The sequence below is a fragment of the Nymphaea colorata genome, chromosome 4, assembly GCF_008831285.2.
Source record: "Nymphaea colorata isolate Beijing-Zhang1983 chromosome 4, ASM883128v2, whole genome shotgun sequence".
In the NCBI taxonomy this organism is placed as follows: Eukaryota; Viridiplantae; Streptophyta; class Magnoliopsida; order Nymphaeales; family Nymphaeaceae; genus Nymphaea; species Nymphaea colorata.
Window position 1 is genome coordinate 22660469 of NC_045141.1, and position 20834 is coordinate 22681302.

The 20834-nt window shown below is 38.5% G+C and overlaps 3 protein-coding genes across 4 annotated transcripts; 2 read left to right on the plus strand and 1 right to left on the minus strand.

Moving 5' to 3' along the window:
• Nucleotides 1-3829: 3829 nt before the first annotated feature.
• LOC116252189 (haloacid dehalogenase-like hydrolase domain-containing protein Sgpp) lies at nucleotides 3830-6909 on the minus strand. Its single transcript, XM_031626299.2, has 5 exons — nucleotides 6693-6909; nucleotides 5885-5981; nucleotides 5605-5753; nucleotides 5258-5519; nucleotides 3830-4286 (listed from the first exon to the last, which is right to left on the minus strand). Exons 1-5 carry the CDS (start codon nucleotides 6698-6700, stop codon nucleotides 4113-4115), a joined length of 690 nt encoding a protein of 229 aa, XP_031482159.1. The 5' UTR covers nucleotides 6701-6909; the 3' UTR covers nucleotides 3830-4112.
• Nucleotides 6910-9145: 2236 nt separating this feature from the next.
• LOC116252188 (expansin-like B1) lies at nucleotides 9146-12448 on the plus strand. The gene is made up of 5 exons (XM_031626298.2): nucleotides 9146-9545; nucleotides 9630-9736; nucleotides 9824-10005; nucleotides 10843-10975; nucleotides 11935-12448. Exons 1-5 carry the CDS (start codon nucleotides 9350-9352, stop codon nucleotides 12139-12141), a joined length of 825 nt encoding a protein of 274 aa, XP_031482158.1. The 5' UTR covers nucleotides 9146-9349; the 3' UTR covers nucleotides 12142-12448.
• A 3083-nt stretch (nucleotides 12449-15531) lies between these two features.
• On the plus strand, nucleotides 15532-18126 carry LOC116253041 (uncharacterized). Of its 2 annotated transcripts, none has more exons than XM_031627765.2 (2): nucleotides 15532-15771; nucleotides 17575-18126. In XM_031627765.2, exon 2 carries the CDS (start codon nucleotides 17662-17664, stop codon nucleotides 17920-17922), a length of 261 nt encoding a protein of 86 aa, XP_031483625.1. In that variant the 5' UTR covers nucleotides 15532-15771; nucleotides 17575-17661; the 3' UTR covers nucleotides 17923-18126. The 2 variants fall into 2 exon arrangements, with proteins under 2 accessions (XP_031483625.1, XP_031483624.1); XM_031627764.2 differs by having other exon boundaries at nucleotides 15535-15725.
• Nucleotides 18127-20834: the final 2708 nt, after the last annotated feature.

A 20834-nucleotide genomic window follows, 5' to 3' on the forward strand; every position in this document is an offset into this window, starting at 1 on the left:
TCCATCAATTTCGACTTTTCCAAATGAAGATAAGGTCCTCCCCATGAATCAAACTTCCACATAGAGTTAGATGTCCCATTTTTACTATTACAAAAGTGGAAACAAAGGGTAGCCCATCTTCAGAGTTGGATGCTTTTCAACTTTTCTAATGGCATTTTGACAATCGAATTCCGTGAATATGGTTAAAAAATTACCTTGAATGGTAAAGATAAGTTGATCGATACATAGAACAAATTCTCGCATGCCTTGTCTCATGACTAGGGGTGGCGGGCCCGGGCCTGGGTCCAGCCCCGACCTGATATCCCAGGTCTCGGGTCGGGTCCGACCCGGTTCGGCCCGACTCGGTTCGGCCCGTTTGAGCCTTCATTTGACGGCCGCGTTTGTCGAGGGGGAACTGCTGCGAGGTAACAAAATTTCATATTTGGGCTAGAGGTGGAGAAACATGTAGGTTTTGTTTGCACAGACTATTATTCATGGTCTCTCAAAATTTCTTTATTTGCATATTAACATGTTTTATTATTTGCCCATTTATGTATAGTGGTGCCGTTGAAAGTTCCAACATTTTTTGAATTAGTGCCCTTTGATCCAACGTTTCTGCCTCCATTTGAGCATATGAATGATGTATATGGCCTTTGGGGTGGAACCAAGGTGGGGTCTGCATGAGCTCTGACTTCAACTCAATTTGTTTTTAAATTTACATGTAAATTTAAAAAAAATTCACTTGTTTTATATAAAAAGTTTGAAAAATGATATTTCGTCCCTAATCAAAATTTTAAAACTTTAATTCATCCCCCCTTTATATTTTTTTTTGGTTTTGTTGAATGATTGGCGTAATAAAAAAAATGAGTAGTTGTATCCTTCCACATCCCATTAAATGGTTTGGGTTCATTTAATGTGATTTATTTGTATTTTGTCATTTGTGAAAAGGCAATTCGTGTGGATTTTATGGCGTTTTGTCATTTATGTAAGGGAAGTTACTAGTGAGCAACGACGTAGACTTGTGAGGCTTGATTTTAACGAGTCTGACTAAATCAGATACGGCTAATCTCCGTTCAAATTTAGGGTCCGGAATTCTTAAATTGAAAGGGAATAGAAGCAGTGGCTATTTACACATAAATATTTCATTACTTTTTATATGAGTTCTCTTTAAGGGCCATTTGGTAGTAATGATATTTTGTGAACGTTTCATAAATCAACTTCAAACATTGGGGTTGATTTATGGAACACGAAAACAAGTGTTATGTGAATCCACCTCAATATGCGTTGCAGATTCATGAGACACTCAGAGTGCACTCTTGACGCCAAACGACCCCATAAAATTTAAAATTTAAAGTAACTGTATCCCTCATTCAAAATTTTTTGGCTCCGTCGTGCAGCAGAACTGAGATAAGATTCAAGATTTACATGTAGTATGATATCCATGTTGGTTTCCCAAACCTGAACTAAACTTGGATCCATAATAACATATAAAACCTAGGTCTAATAAATAAAAGGATCCTATTTCCATAACTGAATATTGCTTCACGTGCATGCATGCATGCATGCATGTTATGTGTGTGATGCTCATCACTCATGCATGTCTATGGATGAGAAAGACTTCAAGCTTTTCATTTCTTGCTTTTTGTGCCCTAGACTCATAACTCCTAATTATAAAAAGGGAGACTCTAGTACACCAAAAGTTTGTGTTGTCAAGGCAGTGATAGTTAATGCTTCTTGGTTTTGCCCAAACCAAAATATCAGATTTGGAAATCTCTGGGAACCAAAGGGAAAGAGGACAGTATACAAGTATTTTTGGGATCTTGTGAGTACCCACTAGATAATAACAAAGAAAAGCCACCTTCCCTGAGTTCTACAAAAACTAATTAAATACTTTTTAAAAAAGGCTTATCTTGCTTGGAAAGGAGGAGTACCAAAGCATATGCCAAGTCTTTTTCTTTTTCTTGAAAGGGGAAACTTCTTATTAACATCTACTCATGTTGTTAAGGGCACTGTGCCATTAAATATCTCAAAGCTGTGTTTTTGTTGAGGGTGAAGAAGTAAAATTGGGGTTTAAAGTACCATTTTGAAGATTTTTAAAAGATGTTGGCACAATTATTGAGGTGCACAGGACAGATTTTAGGGTTTCATTGGGCTCAAGGTTTTCTTCGCATTCCGTACCATTTTTTTGGGAATAAAAAAATAAAAAAAATCAATATTGCGACAATTAATAACAGTTTGAATTTACGTTATTACATAAAACTGAAATTGGATATAATGTGTTTGTGAAAGGAAAACTTTGGTTCTTAATTGGACTCATATTTTTACTATAGGAATCTGACTAAACTGATTTTGGATCAGACCAAATACTGCACATCTGATTTTGCATCTTGATCGCTTTCATCATATGTTTCTAAAGAAGTGGTCTTTTCATTCCTCAAGTTTCGATGTAGTAGCTAGAAAAAGGATGGAAATGGTAGGATTTGGATCAACAAAATGCATAAGTCGGACGAGACATAAATATATACGTAATAGAGGGCAAACGGTGTTGCATTGTCTTGGTAGAGGTGAAAGACAATCGGCATCCTATGTGGTACAAATTTTCGATAGAAAAAAACGAATATGAGAAGACATAAAGCCATAGAGGAGGGAACTTGAGGTACAGTTTTTTTTTTGTTTAATAAAAGAAACAAATAAGAGAAAAAACAAAGGCTTCCGATGAACAGACACTAATAGATACTCCCTACCAGGGCCGACTGGGGTCCTACATAGGGAGAAAGCTGACTCGATAAGCTTGGGTGGGCTTGATATTTGTTTATTATTAATTTTTATATATAAATATAATAATTTATATGAGTAATTACGTATATATATTATTTTATATTAAAAAATATTTTTTTAATTTAATCGAACCGACTTGAGTCAAGCTCGGGTTTGAATGGTTGGGCTGGCCCAGGTCCGAGTTTCGAGTGTGGAGCCAGCCCGATGCTTAGGTTTAGGTCCAAGGCTGTTTTCGATGCTTCAGGGTGACGCCATCACAATGCCTTTAACTTACATAAAAAATAGAACTTCAATAGCTAATGAGAGCCATTTTTCCACAAGGAAAGAACAAAAAGAAACGTTAGCGCAAATGCATTCTTGTGCCATAGAGCTCAAAGTCGAGAAAAACCATCAAAATTTTAACATTAATTGATATTCAGAACAAGGTTTCTTATTTTTAAATTTATTACAACTCATGTTTAAGTAGAGAGTTTTATAGCTCGCTTAGGGCCATAAAACCCCGTTGCTGCTGTCCCTGGCCCATGGCCTATACATTCTTCAGAGAACCAAAGCCCGTAGAGCTTGAACTACAATTACCTCACAGCCAAGTCTCGATTCCACCATGTCAATCTCGTTAGGGCCCTATGAACTATTTGATTTTTGAATCGAACATCTTTTTCTGTAAAAGGGTATTTGATTTTTCTGGAATAAAGGGGGTTTGGGCCACTGTAAGCAGCATGACTATGTTAAATTAGCATGCAGTTGAAATCTTCAAAAATATTTTTTTTGGCTATGTTTGGACCATTACTTGGTGATTATGAAAAGCTCCAGATCCTTCTTTGAGCAATTACTAAGTTTAGCATAAAAGGTCTGAGAATTTGAATCCAAACAAGTGTTTGGTACCTTGAGGGAAAGGGTGGGGGCTGCAGCTCTTAGTCCGACAGTAAGATGAAATATTTCACATGCTCAACCGGAATCCAAACAAATGTTTTGAATCTAAATCTAGTTACATGGGAATAGAAGCTAGATGTGATGCTAACCATATCAGATTACACTTCAAAAAATACCTTAGATATAAACCCTATTATGTATAATGTTTATATTTATGTCTTCCTTTCAAGTTTATTCACCCCTACAAACAAAAAAGACCCAAGTTGGGTGGTGTAATTAGGGTTTATAAATGAACTAACACAAACAAATTTGAGATTGTGATACAAATCAAAAGGAACAAGATCTATGTGCTTGCCCACATATCACTTATTTTTGAGTGACATGATAACATGTAACCAGCAATCTGTTGTTTCACATGGCGAAACTAGAAAATAGAAGATTAGTTTTCCATTACTTGCTTCGGCGAAAGATCATGATGCGCGAGTTCATGAACTCGGAGTTTCGATCCCTTCCAATATCTTCCACAGCTGAGAATCCTCAAAATCTTTGATCACAAGTGAAGCACCAGCATCCAACAGCTTCTGCTCCGGCTTGCTTGTGGTGAGACCAACAACTGGAAGCCCAGCTGCCACTCCAGCTTTTATCCCCCACGAAGAATCCTTGGCAAAGAAAAACCCAAATGTAAAATGAGAAAACAACCAAGGCCTTTTGGCTAAGATCAAGTGCAGTATCAGTTCTTAACAAAGGAATGATTAAGGCAAAGTTTTTCGTCGATTTCCTAACTAAGCTGCTCTTTTAAAAACCACCACAAACTTCGATTAAAACACATTTATGTTTGTAAATAGAGATGGAAACGGTTTATAATTCAGATCACTGTTAAACGTGCTTTGAATGTCGGGCCAAAATAGTACAAACAAAATACCGGAAATGTGATCTGTTTGCATCCCTAGTTGATTATTGAACGATATGATATGATTGGTGTCTAGGCTCCTATATTAAAACTCAGCAAGAAATTAGGGTGTGAGTAGCTTTGCATGTGCATAGACGAAAGTATGCTCACACGCATATATGAAGGAGTGCAACTATGAGATGCTTTTCTATGTGTTTTTGGACGTGAAAACGTCTAGTTATGAGCTAGAAGCATGGAACATGTCAAGTGCAGTGTCACACATAAAGAGATTTTTGAAAATCTTGATATTTACAAGAAAATCAAATAAAATGAAAAAAAAGAAAAAAAAAATGCCCAGAACTGATTTTTATTGTTTTTGAAATTTCTAGAGATTTTATTTATTTTTTTTTAATTTTGAAGTTAAGGACGTTTATGATTTTTTATTGTTTTTTATCTTTTGAAAAATTGTCGATATTTTTCCTAGTTTTGTCCAAGAGAAACAACTTTGCCGAAAAATATCCGAGAGAGCTCATGAAGATTTTCCTGAAAATGATATTTGTGACAATGGTAAAAAGAGTATATAAAACACTAACAATTAGCACCGATCAGTAAGCATTAGCTAATAGCTCATACATAGGCTCCATAACAACCAAATCATATATAAAATGGATATATAAGATGCTATTAATAATATTGAATCCACTTGTGGCTTGATGAAAGCCAAAGAGGAAAATTTCTTACCTCAAAAACCATTGCTCTCTTCGCTGGGACACCAAGACATTTTAGAGCTTTCAAGTATGGATCTGGATACGGCTTTCCGCGCTCGCATTCTTCTCCTAAAACAACAAACTCGAAGAATTCGGACAACCCAACTGCCGAAATCATGGCTTCAGCATTTGCTCTTGGAGAATTCGTCACCGCAGCACGCCTGATGCCCTTGTCTTCGATCCATTTGCAGAGATCGTGCAGACCACTCACAGGCACAAGTTTTTCTTTGGCCAACCTGAACAAGAAGTAGAATCAGTTCGGTTTGAAATTTCAATGCGCCCTAACTTGGTTTTCAGATGAAGGCACCAAGAGAAACTTGCCTCTGGAAATATGCTTCTTTGTCTTCCATGAATTGAAGGGCCTTCCGGCGATCCTCAGGGAAGAGGGCATCGTATATAACTTCTAGGCTGCCGCATAGGTTCTTACTGTAGAAGCCATTGTCAATTGGGACACCGCCTTGGAAACCAGCCTGTGGATTCAGGAGTTTATGAAAAACAAGTGAGATTGATCATCGCCTTGTGTAGATGAAGCCATTAATGGTCTTACAGGCCAACAATGTACAGAGTACAGTTAAGGAAGGGTTTGGTAACAGAGACTGACCTCTTTTAGCAGGTCTCTGAATGCTTCAAAATGGAGAGGGTCTGAATCGCAGAGAGTCCCGTCCACGTCGAACAGCACGGCCTCAAGAGGCCCAGCCCTGCAGAGGCCAAGTTCCCGATGGCGGCGAATTTATCAGAGAAAAAAACTTCGTTTAGTACGTCTTTCCCAAGGGTCAAAAACTGGTTAAAGGTTATGGGATTTAATTGCAGAATTTTCTGCATGGTTGCATATGCCTTTTTGTTCTTCAATTCATCCATAAGAATGTAATGATCATGTTGAAGGGCCTAAAATGCATTCCTAGATCAGTTCTTTTACATGCTTAGAAGAGATTTTATAACTCACAGAATCGGAAAGGTTTGCTTCTGATCCTCAAAAATGCCCACAATTAACACATTGAAACGATCTAATCCAAGAGGTGATCTCTAAGTTTCGAGTGGTGATCACATGAGCACGATAGAAATCCAGAAAAGCACTCAAAACAATGTTGTATTAAGTATTCCCACATTCTTTGTGCAATAATTGCACCTGTGCTGGTTTCTCTTGACATAAATTGGCGGATCTGCACAATCCCAACTTTGGAATCCAAGAAACGCAGTGAGTTTGAGTAAACAACTGCATCCAAGACTATAAAGAACAAAACTTTCAAGCCCCAAGCATTGCCAGGGAAGATTATAATCGGTTAAAGAGGATCTTAATTAATGAACACAAGTTTTAAGCAACAAGAGCATCTGAAATGTCACAGCAAACCAAATTAAAAGCTACCACATAAAGGAATAGTCACATCCACGGCAAGAGTTTTAAACAGCACCTGTTCATGGCTGGGTTGCTAGATCCTCCAGATAATATCTTGAAAAACCAGGCAGTAGATGATCTGAAAGATTGTTACAGGCACGTTCTAAGGAGAGATTTGACACGACCAAAATGAAGATACCAATGATTGATATATATATATATATATATAATTCTTCGGCGTTGAAGCTACGCTCGCTAGTCGCTGCCCATAGGAAAACGGATCTGGTGGTGTTCTCCAGCAAGTTGACTGTTTGATATTGGTTCATATGTCCGGTAGTTCGACCTTACGTATAATTCTGCTCTAATCAAATCAGAAAAACTTTCGCCCAGATCTACAAGTTTGAGATGCTTAATTATCAGTCTCTTCAACCCTTGACCCTGTGTAGAGGTAGGTGAATGGCGGGCTTTCGGGTCGAGCGATGAATGGTTAACCTCTAGCTCACATGAAATTAGACTTACTAATCAACGTTACCCTTTGTCTGGTAAACAATTGCGCTTCATCTTTTCTCTTCTTTTTACCGCTGAAATAATGTATAGTTCTTTTTAATCTCGTTACACTGGTCTTAGTCCTTGAAATTTCCAAATTATGAGAACCATATGGCATAGTGGCTGCAAAATAATTAGAGTGGGGTGAACATGCAATTCGGGGTGAAAGAAGAGTTTGAGCTCGACTCGTTAAAGTTTTTCTAGTGAACGAGTTCGAATCGAGTCATTTGCTTAACAAGTCGAGCTAGAGTTCATGAGTTGACTCGTTCAAATAATCAACTTAAGTTCAAGCTCAACACGTAACTGTCGAGTCGAGCTCGAGCCTTAAATCAAGTTTGTTGAGTCTTAATCAAAGTTGATATATTCAAACGAGTTTATCGAGCCTTAATTGAGTTGAACTCGAACTCAACACGTAACGATGAGTATCAATTTTATTCAAACGAGTTTGTCGAGCCTTAATCGAGTAGACCTCGAGCTCAACATGTAACTGCTAAGTCGAGCTCAAGCTACTTTCGTCAAAACTATTCTCAAGCTCGAAGTTTCATTAGTCGAGCTGAGTTCAAGGTGATTGAACTTGGGCTCGACTCTACTCGTGTTCACCCCTACATGCAATGCATTGCAATGCTACATGTTAACAACACAAGGCAACTGCTTTTATCATTTTGATAGAAAAGAGCAAAATCATACACCAACCCCCAACATCATTATATACATATTGATATAGACACACCATAGAAAATAATTGGTAATCTAAAAAAGGATCTTATATGCCAGAGGAGGTAGTGGTGATTATGAATTTAACTCATTTTACCCGTGGAACGACCAATCAATTTAGTAAATCATATGGAAGGGTGCATGTCAACATACTTTTTAAATAAATGGCGCTTCCATCATGCTTTCATCAGAAAAATGAGTCATGACTTATTTATTATATGAAAGAAAAGTCAGAGTCAGATATATTCCGCCTGTTTCTAGTAAAAGGCGTTGTATTTTTGGATATTGCGGAAAGCAGGCTGACTAACCTTTCAGGTTAAGGCAAGGACGGACGGGTGGTCCTCATCAAGTCCTAACGAGTTTTTGGTGGGGTCTAATTTTTCTTGGGAGAATAAATGCCTCATATCGTGGCCATCCAAGGGAAATGGACAAAATAAGAGAATTTCATTTATGAACTAATTTTATAGTTATAATCTTAAAAACGTCTCATTTTTTTATTACTTGATCGACTGTCGTTCCCAAACGTATGAACTAAGTCGAGAGGCAAAGTTTTTATCATATGAATATAGTTGAAAAGCAAAATTTGAACCTTATTTAGCAAATTAGAAATTTGGGGATCCGTCTCTTTCGAAATTATGTACAATGTGAGGGCCTGAAGTACAAAAAAGCATTTTTCGAAGAAATTGAACAACAATGCAGGCAAGTGCCCATCGCTATATGTGGAGACCTTTAACGTATGAGCCACACCTCCATAAAGTGAAGGATTCAAAGGCTATGAAATCGACAGCCACTTACAGAGTCAAGAACTTTCAGCCCGTATCCTCCTTTCTCATCCAAGTCAAGAACAAAAGCGAGTGAACAGCACATTTCTGGCCGGACGGAAAGGACATAGAAACTTCATGGTGCATATCTTCATCTTCAAATTGAGGCTTCGTGTATACATCTAAGAAGGATAAGCTTCATTGCTTGCCTAGTGCCTACCCATTGGTTGTGGATGGTGGCCAAACTGGTCCTACGTAGTTTCATTACCTTCACCCAAATGATCATGACAGAAACGCTCCCCTAAGGTTTGGCTGCCTTTGTTTACTTTCAACTCAAGGCTACCAAACTTTAAAGAATCTGCCATGATCTTTGTGGGGTAAGAAGTTTCTTGGTGTCGTACTTCTATTGTTTTGATCTAAAGTAACAGCAATGGTTTTGATAGTGTTGATTGTTATAGTCATTCTTCTTCTTCTTCTTCTTCTTTTGATGAAGTAAACGCCTGTGTTGGTGAAGGGAATGAAGCGGTCCTCTGTTTGTGTGCATGCCAAAAGTTTGGCTTGTTGGTTTTTTTTCTTTTCACTTTCAACTTTTCAAAAAGGTGGTATAAGAAAAAACAAACTCTTCTTTTGCTACTATCATTATGTAGTCTATGGACCAACCCACTATACCCTTTGTTGCCTGCTATAAGTACCCGACAGCCCTTCTTCCAACATGTTCATCCAGCATCTCTCTCTCTCTCTCTCTCTCTCTGATCTCAGAGCCATGGCTGTTCCTTTGGTTCTAAAGTTTCTCATATTAGCACTTCAAGTGTTTGCTTCTTCGTTTCTGAGAGTTGCACATGCTGCTGATGCCTTTGTGTCGTCTAGAGCTGTGTACTATCCAAACTCTGAATCGTCTGGAACAGATGGTTAGACTGTCCTGCATATGTTTCTTTTTTCTACTTAAACTTTTGTCTTACCTTGTTCTGAGTGTTTGCTTGACTCCGCTGTAGTTGGTGCATGTGGGTTCGGCAAATTTGGTGCAAGCCTCAATGGTGGTGATGTCTCTGCATCTGCTCAGCTCTACAGAAATGGTGTCGGCTGCGGCGCTTGTTACCAGGTGATGCAAAATTAGCACCACCTGTAATGTATTATAAGTAACTAGACATACTGGTGTTTTGTGCTGAAAGTTATCTTAATGGAGCAGGTGAAGTGCACTAACACGGACTACTGCTCAGACCAAGGCGTGACAGTGGTCGTCACTGACTTCGGCGCGAGTGACGGCGCTGACTTTATACTCAGCCAGCATGCCTTCTCAAGGATGGCAGTTAACCAGACCTCGGCCTCTTCTCTCTTACAGCTTGGTGTAGTCAATGTCCAATACACAAGGTATACTTCTGTAAAAATGTTACTACAGTCTCATTATTTAGAAGCTCATGCTCCTTAACACAGGCATTCGGGTGACTGCACGTCAAAGGTAAGTGAGCCAACAAACTTAACAGTGGGAGACATGAGGTCTCTTTGTTCATGGTTCTTGGGGAGCCAAGCCAGGCCTACCAGCAACCTTTAATATAAGAGCGCTCTAGTTGTGTTTTTCTCTTTTGTTGAAAAGTGAAAACAATCGGATCATGAAAAAAAAATAGACTTTGTCTTGGAGTCATGAATGGGAGGAGAGAAAAAGATTCGGGGAAGCTTTAATGGGTCCATAACGACTTGCACATATTCGGTAGAGAAATTTAAATGGAAACTAAGACTTACGAGAAGAGTATTTGTTGAACACAAATCCATTTCCACTTTTATCTTTTACTTCACATTAATTCATATTCATTTCCATCTTCATTTCGGTTGTTGCATCCATCTGGCGTCTTAGAAGGCTCATTCTTTTAGCTCATTTTGAAATTATAAACGGAGATGGAGACTTAAGTGGTATTTAAAGAGTATGTAATGTCTTCCACCTACCACCTTTATTTCTCCCGTTTTGGCTGCAGATATACGAGAACAGGAACATGAATATCTTTACAAGATTCTCAGTATTAATAAACTACTTTGTTCTCCATATCTCATCTTCATTCTTACATCTCAGCTCCTGCTCTCACAACAGAGAGTCTTATCCTCTTTAGTTATTCCTAGAAATTAACTCGTGAGTCTCACTCTTTGCTTTCTAGAAGGAAAGAAAAGCAAATGGTTGAAGAAAAACTCATATGACCAAATCTGCTGTGATGGCAGGGTTTCTTGCAGGTACCCCAACACCAACATGAGGTTCAAGATCGATGAAAGCAGCAACTTCCCTCACTACTTGGCGCTCCTCATATGGAACCAACAGGGCACGAAGGACGTAATTGCTGTCCAATTGTGTGAAGTAAGGGAAATAAAGATCATAGCTGATGTTCTGTTTCGTTAATTTCTTTCTTCCTCTGTTTATTTGTTTGATTGTTAGATCTACAAATAACATATATAATCACATCATATATGATGGATAATTATATTTTGAGTTTTATGAGCATCAACTTTATACATAAACTGGTGTTATTCAGGCAATTGGCTAATCTCTCAACCCAACTGCAGTTTATTTACTTAATTGATTAAAAATGAGTAATAATTAGCTGAGAATCATGACATCCGGAACCTTGTTATCGCTTGGACTATTAATATATTTTCTTTCAACTTACAATCTTAACCTAAAGTTTAGAAAACAAGTGGGTGAAGCTTTCTTTATCACAACATGTCATTCTTCTTTAGGAAGAAAATAAATAATAATGATAAAACCAAGCTCATCTTTTAAAGAATAACAGAACCGCTCTCCTATTTGAATGTTCTGTATTTAGCAACTTCCGTGAAGTTCATACACATAAAATGGCTGATCAAATCAAAATTGTCTAAACTTGATTTTTCTTCTGCTATTTACTAAAGTTGGGCGTTTCTTCCCGAAAGATTCCAGGAATATGCATTATCGAACAAAAAACAACATTCACCTTGATATCGACATAAGATTCAAAGTAATGAAAACAAATAAAGAGGGCAATTTGTCCGTCGATTCTCAGATGCACCCACCTTTTTACAAGCTGATCACTAGTCTTACGTCAACATATCAGTGCGTATCGGTGGCCGATGCGCATGTACTGCCAACAGGCAGAAAACAATCAAGGAGCTGATACAACCATTATTGCTCGATATGGTTACTGTAGGAACCGATACGGCTCGTATCGGGCAAAATAGTTAAAGTAGTAATAATAATAATAAATTTTATTATTATTTTTTTTTGGGGGAAGTACCAACATGGCTCGATAATTTAGTTAACGTTATGGCGCGACCTTGCAGACTACCAAGTTCCGATGCAAGTTGGTGGACCGAAGCCATGGGGCTGTGTGGACAGTGGTGGAGCCACCGACAGGGCCGTTGCTGGTGAGGATGTTGGTGAGCGGTGGGCAGGAGGGGGATGAGACCTGGCTCGTCCCCACCAACGTCATACCTCAAGATTGGAAAGCTGGAGATGTCTATGACTCTGGGGTGCAATTACAGGCTTAGGAATTATATTCATATGTTTCTCTTGGGAATTATATTCATATGTGTGTCCGTTATTTCTTTTAGGGTTTTGCATTTTCACTTTTCTTACGCATGCAGTTTGAGTCATTACCTTTGTTGGTAGAGTTTGATTCATGGCGTAATTTTATAATTGGGGTTTTCCTGTTGGGGCTTCTAATCTTCTTCTCTAAAACTTGGGGCTATGTGTTGGTTGGTGTTTGTAACTTTTTTAAAGCAAGTTGCTTGGTGATTAAATATGGCAATCTCCTGTCTCTCTCTCTCTCTCTCGATATTGTGGACGGCAACGATTGTGTTGATTAATGTTTGTAGCCTCTCTTGGGGGCCTTGTGATTTTAGCAATCTATCTTTATATAAAATGTTTGTAATCTTGTTTAAAACATGGGACTTTTTTGCTGATTGGTGATTCTAACCTTCTTTTGAAGAAAAGGGTTAGTGATTATATCCGTCTCTCTCGACATGTACTGCAGTAATGAACAACTACAGGTTTCGCTTGTTTAAGGTCAGTTTCCAAAAGGCTGACTTGGTAGTATTAAATTGACAACATGCGTTAAATTAATAAAGATGCAGTTGTGCTGTCAGAAAAGTAAAACCAATCAATAAAATTTCCGGTCGCGGTTGGTATGCAATTAGATGAAACTATTTGCTATCTTGAGGATCGAATCTAGTGAGCCATATATGCATGATATGATTGCAATGTCCCCCACAAATGCGGCTGTTTATAAGTGGACTTTCAGCCTGATGACATACATGCTTTTAATTCAAGCATATGTACTTTGAGCGGTTGACAGATTGCGCTAGTGCTTCGTTCAAACATTTGAAGGAGAAGAATGAAAGCGTAGACCACAAAATGACTTAGAATTAGAGTTAGCAATGACATGACAGAAAGAGAAAACCAAAGACAGACCATATATGTCTCTAGGCTTTAAGTTTTGGGTGAACGAAAGCTGCCTGGGCACCGAAGTCTTCCTCCTTCCCTCCACCGGACCACCTACCTGAGTGGACCTACAATAAATCCAATGTCCTGAGTACATAACATTTCTTGGCTTCGTTCTGTTGAAACGTCGAGTTTGTGATTATTTGCTGTTTTATAATTGATCAAACGACTCCTCCTTGGAAGCATGTAGCCTTCGAGATACCGGAATCAACTTCAAATCCTAAGAGCCGTGAGTAGAATGTAAACTGCAATCTTCAAATTCTAAGACACGCTCTCAAGATTTAAAGGTTAAATTGGAAGTGACGCTCATGACTTTTGGCCCCATTAATATTAAAATGAATGACTCAATGGCTTTTCACATGGTATCCCTTAATTAATATAATTCAGCTCTAAATCATGATTTCGGACGAGAACCAACTTTAAATTTGGCTACCTCATCATGGACAAGACCTCCATTAAAATTTTCGAGATTACTTAATTTGAGAGAGATAGAGTTGTGGGCTATATGTGCATACACAGGGATGAATATGAGATTGGCATCCTCCGGGAAGGGTTAACATCTCTTGAACCATGAGCTTTGAATTTTATTCTCTCTGCCATAAATAGTTAGGCCAATCAAGTATTCACCCCAAACAAAGGATTGAATCTAATTTCTTCACTACCGGTACACTTTTGCTTAAACTCATATTTCTTGACCTGCATAGATTGAACCAAAATTGTCGAAGCAGTTAGGCACGAGCTTCATTTAACTTTTCAACTGCCTAAACCTTAACAACTATTACTTTGCAGTGGTGACGTTACTGCTATTGCTGCCGTCTCAGTGAGGATACTAAACAATGAGGAGATAAAGCCCATGGGCTTCTCTAAATCCCACGCTCATGCTAACCAGTTAAGGCCATGTTGGGATCCTGACTATTCCTGTCCAAGAATGGATGTAGAATTCTGCAATAGCAAGGCCTGTACATCCTTTCAGTACGGTAACCGGGATCACTTGGACATCTTTTGCGCTGAGTTCTCTAACCAGTTTAGCAGCAACCGTTGCAGTCATTCCATCATCTGTGTCACGCTGTGGATTGTATTCCACAACATCAGCAACAGCAACAACATCACCTTGCAGGTTGTGGCTGATGTTCAGTATATCCCTGAACGAGACCACCAGGCTCCACTCCAGGCGCAAATGCAGGATCCAGGCAGTCAATATCCAATGAGATGTAAACACCCTTTATACCTCCACCAAGTTTCTGTAAACACGGGGGTGAAAGTTATGTATGCAAGGTTCCGTTCTTTTCAGTAAGGGTGCAAATTGTGCAAGCATATGATTCAAAGTGAAGTTCTAATGTTAAATATACACTCCATTTGAAACTTTAGAGTGGTGAAATACTGGTCTTTGTGACACTAAACAAACTAAATAGCCGTCAGCTGTACCCGGGTTCCTTTTATTGTCTAGTGATGGGGGGAACAAAGTTTTTTGGATGTGGCATTGGATAGCGAGATGTTTAGCCTTAGATAACCTTAACCAGAATGGTCTTGGAATCATCCACAAGGCCGAGGATGCATGCCCCAATATTAGCTCTAAATTTGTACTTGGAGGCTTTAAGCCAGTCAAATTAGGCGTGTAACGACCTAACCCACTCTTTTACTAATGACTCGAGCCCACGAGTGGGTCGAGTTGTTACACAGGCCCTTGGTTTGAAAAATCCTAACCTGCCCCCCTATTAGTTTTAATTTGAACTCCAAAAAAGCTAAGAACTAAGACAATCAACTACTTTAACAACGTCTTTTATAAACTCTTAAAGATCCATCAAACTCTTTAACACTCTTTAACACGTGACTAAATTTTTTAGGTATTACAAGACAAACTTGAACATTATTTCTATCATTCAGAATTAATGTGACATTCTAAAGCTTTTCCTGCACACAAAAAGGTGTAATCATGAAAAGATCTCCATGAAGGGATTAACATCACAGTCATGCTGTTCTTCAAAAAGGCAAGGGAGTGCATGCATGGTCTAATATACTCTACCCTGAAATTCCCGCTTGGAAAGTTGTACCAGGCACGTTTAGGCAAACTCTAGTGCAAAATTCACTCCTCTTTTCCCGAAAAGTTTTGCACCATTGCACGTATGGGGCTCCTCAAGCTTGGATGAATTCTGAGCTTGTCTGTGCTATGACTATATAAGGGCAGGTTTTTATCTTGCAGTGAGGGGGTCAATGTGTTAAACAGAGAAAGAACTATGTAGAGACATGCTTGTGCGTCACATGAGCATGTTGAACACAGGTCCATCTCTGTTCGGTTCGTCGATATTTTCAGAAAAGAAACTAAAATGTTTAGAAAAAGAAGGACGGGTTTTTCAATTTCTGATGTTTATATAAAAAACCAAAAAGTAAAAATTATGTTTTTTTCGATTTTTTTTTCCTAAACGTTGAGAAGTAAACATTCTAAACAATGAATCTTCGCAAAGACATCCTCAACATTTGCTTGCATAAAAAAAACACGTCTAAACGAAGATTTCTTTCGTTTAAATTGCTGTTTCGTTTGGTGGTATCACAAAAAAATAAATTTTCTTCATGTATCCAATTCACGGTAGTCGCGTCTCCTTCAGCAACCCGCCGTCTCCTACAGCGCCGAGAGGTGACACTGTGCTCCTCTCTCTCTCTCTCTCTCCGTGCGTGTGAAGGTTTAGTGGCAGTTTCTGTCTCAATTTTTCCTATGAATGCTTGACACAATGTGCAATACGTTTTCATTTGTTCCTTTTTTTGCCAATAAATGCTTGTGTTTTGGATTATCTTTGTGTTTGTGAAATCCTCGCGTCCATCTGTGTCTGCCGAATTCCTTTCTGGCCGAACGCCTCCTTTCTCGGCGCCTCCTTTCTCAGCTTCCTTCTTCAATCTTTTCAAGGTGCTGCCATACCATGTAGTTGCTATAGAATATACCCAACGCTGTAATTACATCCACTGTGCCGCTGGATTCAACCGTGAAGACCCTAACCGCTGACTATAACTAAAATAAGCATTGCTCCCAATGGTCGTCCATGTACATAGGTTGTGATTTTCTTCTGCGAAAATGTATCGACCAAAACTCTGGAAGAAGGAGAAAGAGGGTCCATGCTTGTATTCTGAAAATCTGTGGTCTCCTGCCTAAAGTGAGACTAGGAAGCCTTGTTATCTTCCTCTCGTCTACTTGGTGGTCGAATTCATGATCATGTGGTTCAAAGGATGCGCTTAAAGTGTTTGAAGGAATGCATACAAGTGGAATATTTGCTCGTGGATTGTGATGATGGCTCCTATGCACAAGGAATCGTGGGATAGGTGGACGCAGTTGGTTTACAGTAAGCGCCAATTGAACTCATTGGAGAAAAATGCTCATTCTGAAATGGAGGGTAAAGCCTGCCAAGTATTTGATACATAACAATGAAAAACGGTGGCCAGCTCTAGCGGACAACCAACGGCATTTACCGAAGGCCACTGACCCGCTACACCAAGCTGCGGAAGGCTCTCGGAATTCCCTTTTCTGGGAAGAGTATTCAATTGGTTGTTAGAAGCTAAGTCGTGAAATTTCATATCTTAGAAGCCTGTTGTTTATAAATTATAATATGGATGTTTTGGTTTGTTACGAGCAATCCAAACAATAACCTTCAGATAACTAGGTTGCTAGATTAGTGCATTTCAGATACCATCCAAGCAAGAAATATCCATTTTAGGAATCGATAGCTGAGTTTTACTCCAGTCTCCACGTTTTGGGAGAGCAGGATTTTCGAGCTTGTCGTGCACAGAGGTTTTCATTGCAGTGTTTTTCTTGGGGTCATTTGGGAGGCTGAACATATAAGCTCCCAAGCATTTTCTTTCATCACACAATCAGCACACACTTATTTCACTTGTTTAGAGTCAATTTTGCATGATCTAACAGAACCCTCCAAGTGGAGAACCAAGTGTTCTATAATGCATTAAAACAACGCATGGTTGTGCTGATTCTCATGAAATACACCTCAGAGGGTGCCTGTTGGTATACTTAATTACAGGTCATATTTAGCCAGTTGGTTTGCTTAATTTTTCTTTTAGTTTGTTTGGGTTGCTACACGTGCTCCACGTTGCTTATAAATACTTCATGATTATGGTATCTTGCTTCCTGTTCATTGGATTTCAAGTGGCCAGAATCGTTTGTGCCAATAAAATTGTCAAAAGGCAATTCTTGGAACTTGGGTAGAGTAAAATGTTACATCTCAAGTAAACGTTTCCGAATTGTTGGCAGATCTGAATATTGAAGATCTTGGAGAATTTCTGTGGTAATGAACTGCAGAAAATAAAAAATGCACCATTGTTGTTGTCATTGTTATAAATTGCCTTGCTCAGCTGCAATTGCAATTTCTTCCATTCCAATACATTTCATAAGATCTGTTCTTGTAAAATTTATTTCTGAACCCATTCAAGCTAGGTCCTAATATTGTTGGTCTAATGGTCTGTATCCCATTCCTTTCTTGTAGATGTGCAGACCCATAAAATATTGAAATACTAGAGCTAGTTGCAGCGGACAATCTGTAAGACATCAATTCAATTGTGGTTATTTAAAGATGGTGAAGGGTTTGGTTTGGGCAACAGCAGAAGATTTGGCAAGAAATCGACCAGCCATTCTCTCTCTCTACCGGCAGATCCTTCGTTGTCTGAACTCCCCAAAGCTTCCACTAACTTTAGCAGCACGGCTAGCTAAAAAGGGAGAGGCAAGGGCCATCTTCTTGCTCGCTTCTGAAGAGCGGTCCCTCCACAACATTGCAGATCTCATGGATGCGGGTGAGTACACAATTTCCCTTCTTCAAAAAGGTGAAGTGCCGTGAAGATGCACCAACTTATGTATTTCTAGATTGCTGCCCAACCTGAGAAACTCAATACTACAAGGTTTTATTGTTCATGCTATATGTTCGTTCTATAAGAAACTCATGGCCGTCAAACAGTTAGCCGAACCTGTAACATTTCAATGAGGAACTTTTGTCTAAATGTGTACTTCGGAACTTTTGTCTAAATGCATAGTCGTTCTTGTATCTCCCTTCTGCCTTTCTTTCCTTTTAATTTCTAATCTGCCTTATATCTGAAAAGTGTGTCCAAGGGGCACCTGAGCATTTGAATTTTCATCGTTAATTCCACTTAATGTTCATTCAAACTTGGTTTCAATGGCACCTTTGTAGTTCAAAATTGATAAGCACATTGAAGCCAATTTTTTCTGTTCTATAGAAGTAACTCGTGAACGTCACACAGTGCAAAAGGATCACTTATTTTTTATCTTTCAGCCCAATAGCCCAACACACCCTCATTAACTAGTAAATAAAATTTTGGGGCTCTCCATCAATGAATTAGAGAGAGAGAGGGAGAGATGCATGTTTGTTTCATTTAATATTCGAAATTTCGAAATGCTTAAGCAATAACAAGGATGGTCTTTCCAATAATAAGTTTAGGATAAATAATGAGAATCTGACTTTTTTTACAAAAAAGGTGTCAACCTTTCAGTGAAATAACAAAATATGCTTATTTTTTTCAAAAATGTATATTTAACCACCTGTTGGTGTAGAATACATAAAGTTTAGGATAAATAATGAGAATCTGACTTTTTTTTACAAAAAACATGTCAACCTTTCAGTGAAATAACAAAATATGTTTATTTTTTTCAAAAATGTTTATTTAACCACCTATTGGTGTAGAATACATATCCTAACTGAAGCCTTGACACGTAAAAAAATTCAAACGCGTTCATGTTTTCGGTTATTCCTTGAGAAGTTAAAAAATGCTTGCTTCTGTGGAATACTCGATGGCCATTTTCATGGCGTACAAGGAGCTGAGATCTTCCAAGATTTATAACCCAGTAGATGTTTTTATTTCTTTTCTTTCCTTCTTCTTTCTAAATCATGAATTCGTCAAAAGATCGAGACTGAAAAAAAACCAATTCCCTCAAGAAGAAAGAGCTCCACAAATCCAGCCAAAGAGGGAAATGGTAGAACCGATCTTGAACGCCGCCAGGGCGGCGGTCAGTCAGTCTTCATTACCTGTCCTCTTCAAGACTCGCCCATTTGTTGGAACTTGTGTTTGTTCTCCATGGTGGTGGTGGAGGAACTCTGACGGCATTGAAGTTTCCAAAGGACCTGCACATGGCTTGCTTTCCGCTTTCCTTAACAATCCAAAAGTTGCTTAACAATCCAAAACTTGCCCTTCGTTGCATGGGAGTGGGGCCAAGATTTTTTCGGGCCAAATGATCCGCGGGTTGAGCCATGGGCCAAAAGAAGCGACCGGTAAGGCCAAGAAGAGCGACTGGTCGGGCCAAACTAAAAAAAAATTGACTTTTTCAATATAAAAAAAATTTTTCCTTGCGCTCAGGCGAGCCCCCCTCCCTCTGCCCAAGCCGTCAAAAATATTGATTCACCTCAGAGTTACGGCAACTTGGAGTGACCAATTTTTTTTTCAATCAATAGTAATTTATCGGCTATGAGGGTTGCACAAAAGAGTCAAACCACTCCAGATGAGCACCCATCCCTAAAATGAGAGAGAGCTGAATGCCCCACCCTCTCATTCAATCATCCCAAGATATTAGACATACTTTTAAAGCCTCTGTTATGTTTCAACTTGTATGTTAATGCCCTCTTTTTTGCAATACATGAAGTTGATGTCACGTGAACTCGTAATATGAAAACTGTGTATCAAAGGGTCGAGTAGCCCCATATTGACTTTGTATAAGCTCAGTTCACGGTTGGCTTGTCTTTTAAATGAATTGATTTTGAGCCTAGAGGTGGCTTGCCTATAGCTGAGTTTGAGTCAGGTCAGCGGCTCGCTTAAACTAACCACCTGTTCGCTTAAACTAACCACCTGTTTGGATGGAGAAAAACGAAGAAAACGAAAGGAAATGTTAAAAGCAAAGTTTGGATGCTATGGAATGGAAATGAAAAAAGAAAAAAGAGAAGGATTTCTTAATGTATTTTTAATTCCTAAAAAAATGGAGAGGTTGAAAAGAAAAAAAAAAGTATTACATCTTGCTACGGATATTGCCCTCTAACAATACCATAGTTAGAATCTAAGCTATTCCCTTGCTCTCTCCCTCTCTTTTTCTCTAGTTTTAGCCGAAGACGATCAAATAACTTTTTAAAATAATTTAACTTCATAATTGGTAAAATTGTTTTTCATGTGGTGATCATGTTTGATATGGTCTAGCAAACTATAGTGATAAAATATTTAAAAATCATGTCAAAAAAACAAAAATATACAAAAATAAATAACATAAAAATGAAGCTAAATGTAAAATAGTTCTTTTAGAAATTTGACATGTAGCACGCTTAAATTGGGTCATATAATCGAATAAAAAATACTTTTACTTGGATAATAAGTTCTAGAGTAAACCAACTGAAATTTTTTCTTTCTTTTTCTTTATATTCCAATAAGCTTTTATAATTAGCGTTTTCCTTCCTTTTTTTTTCCCCTTTTAGATCCCTTTTTTTTTTTTTTCTTTCATTCATTTTCCTCCCTTTCCCTCCATCCAAACACGGCCTAAGGTGAGGTTGACTCGGCTCATTAAATGTTCATATGTATTAAATTGAGCTCCACTTGGCTCATTAAATGTTCATATGTATTAGCAGCGACGATCTAATGAAGTCCTTAAGTGTTGTATGGAATAAACATTTTTCATCTATCACAATCTTTGAGTAAGAAATAATCCGACCGAATCTGTTCCCAAGTATCAGCCAGCATAGCAAAGACTGCAAGATCACAT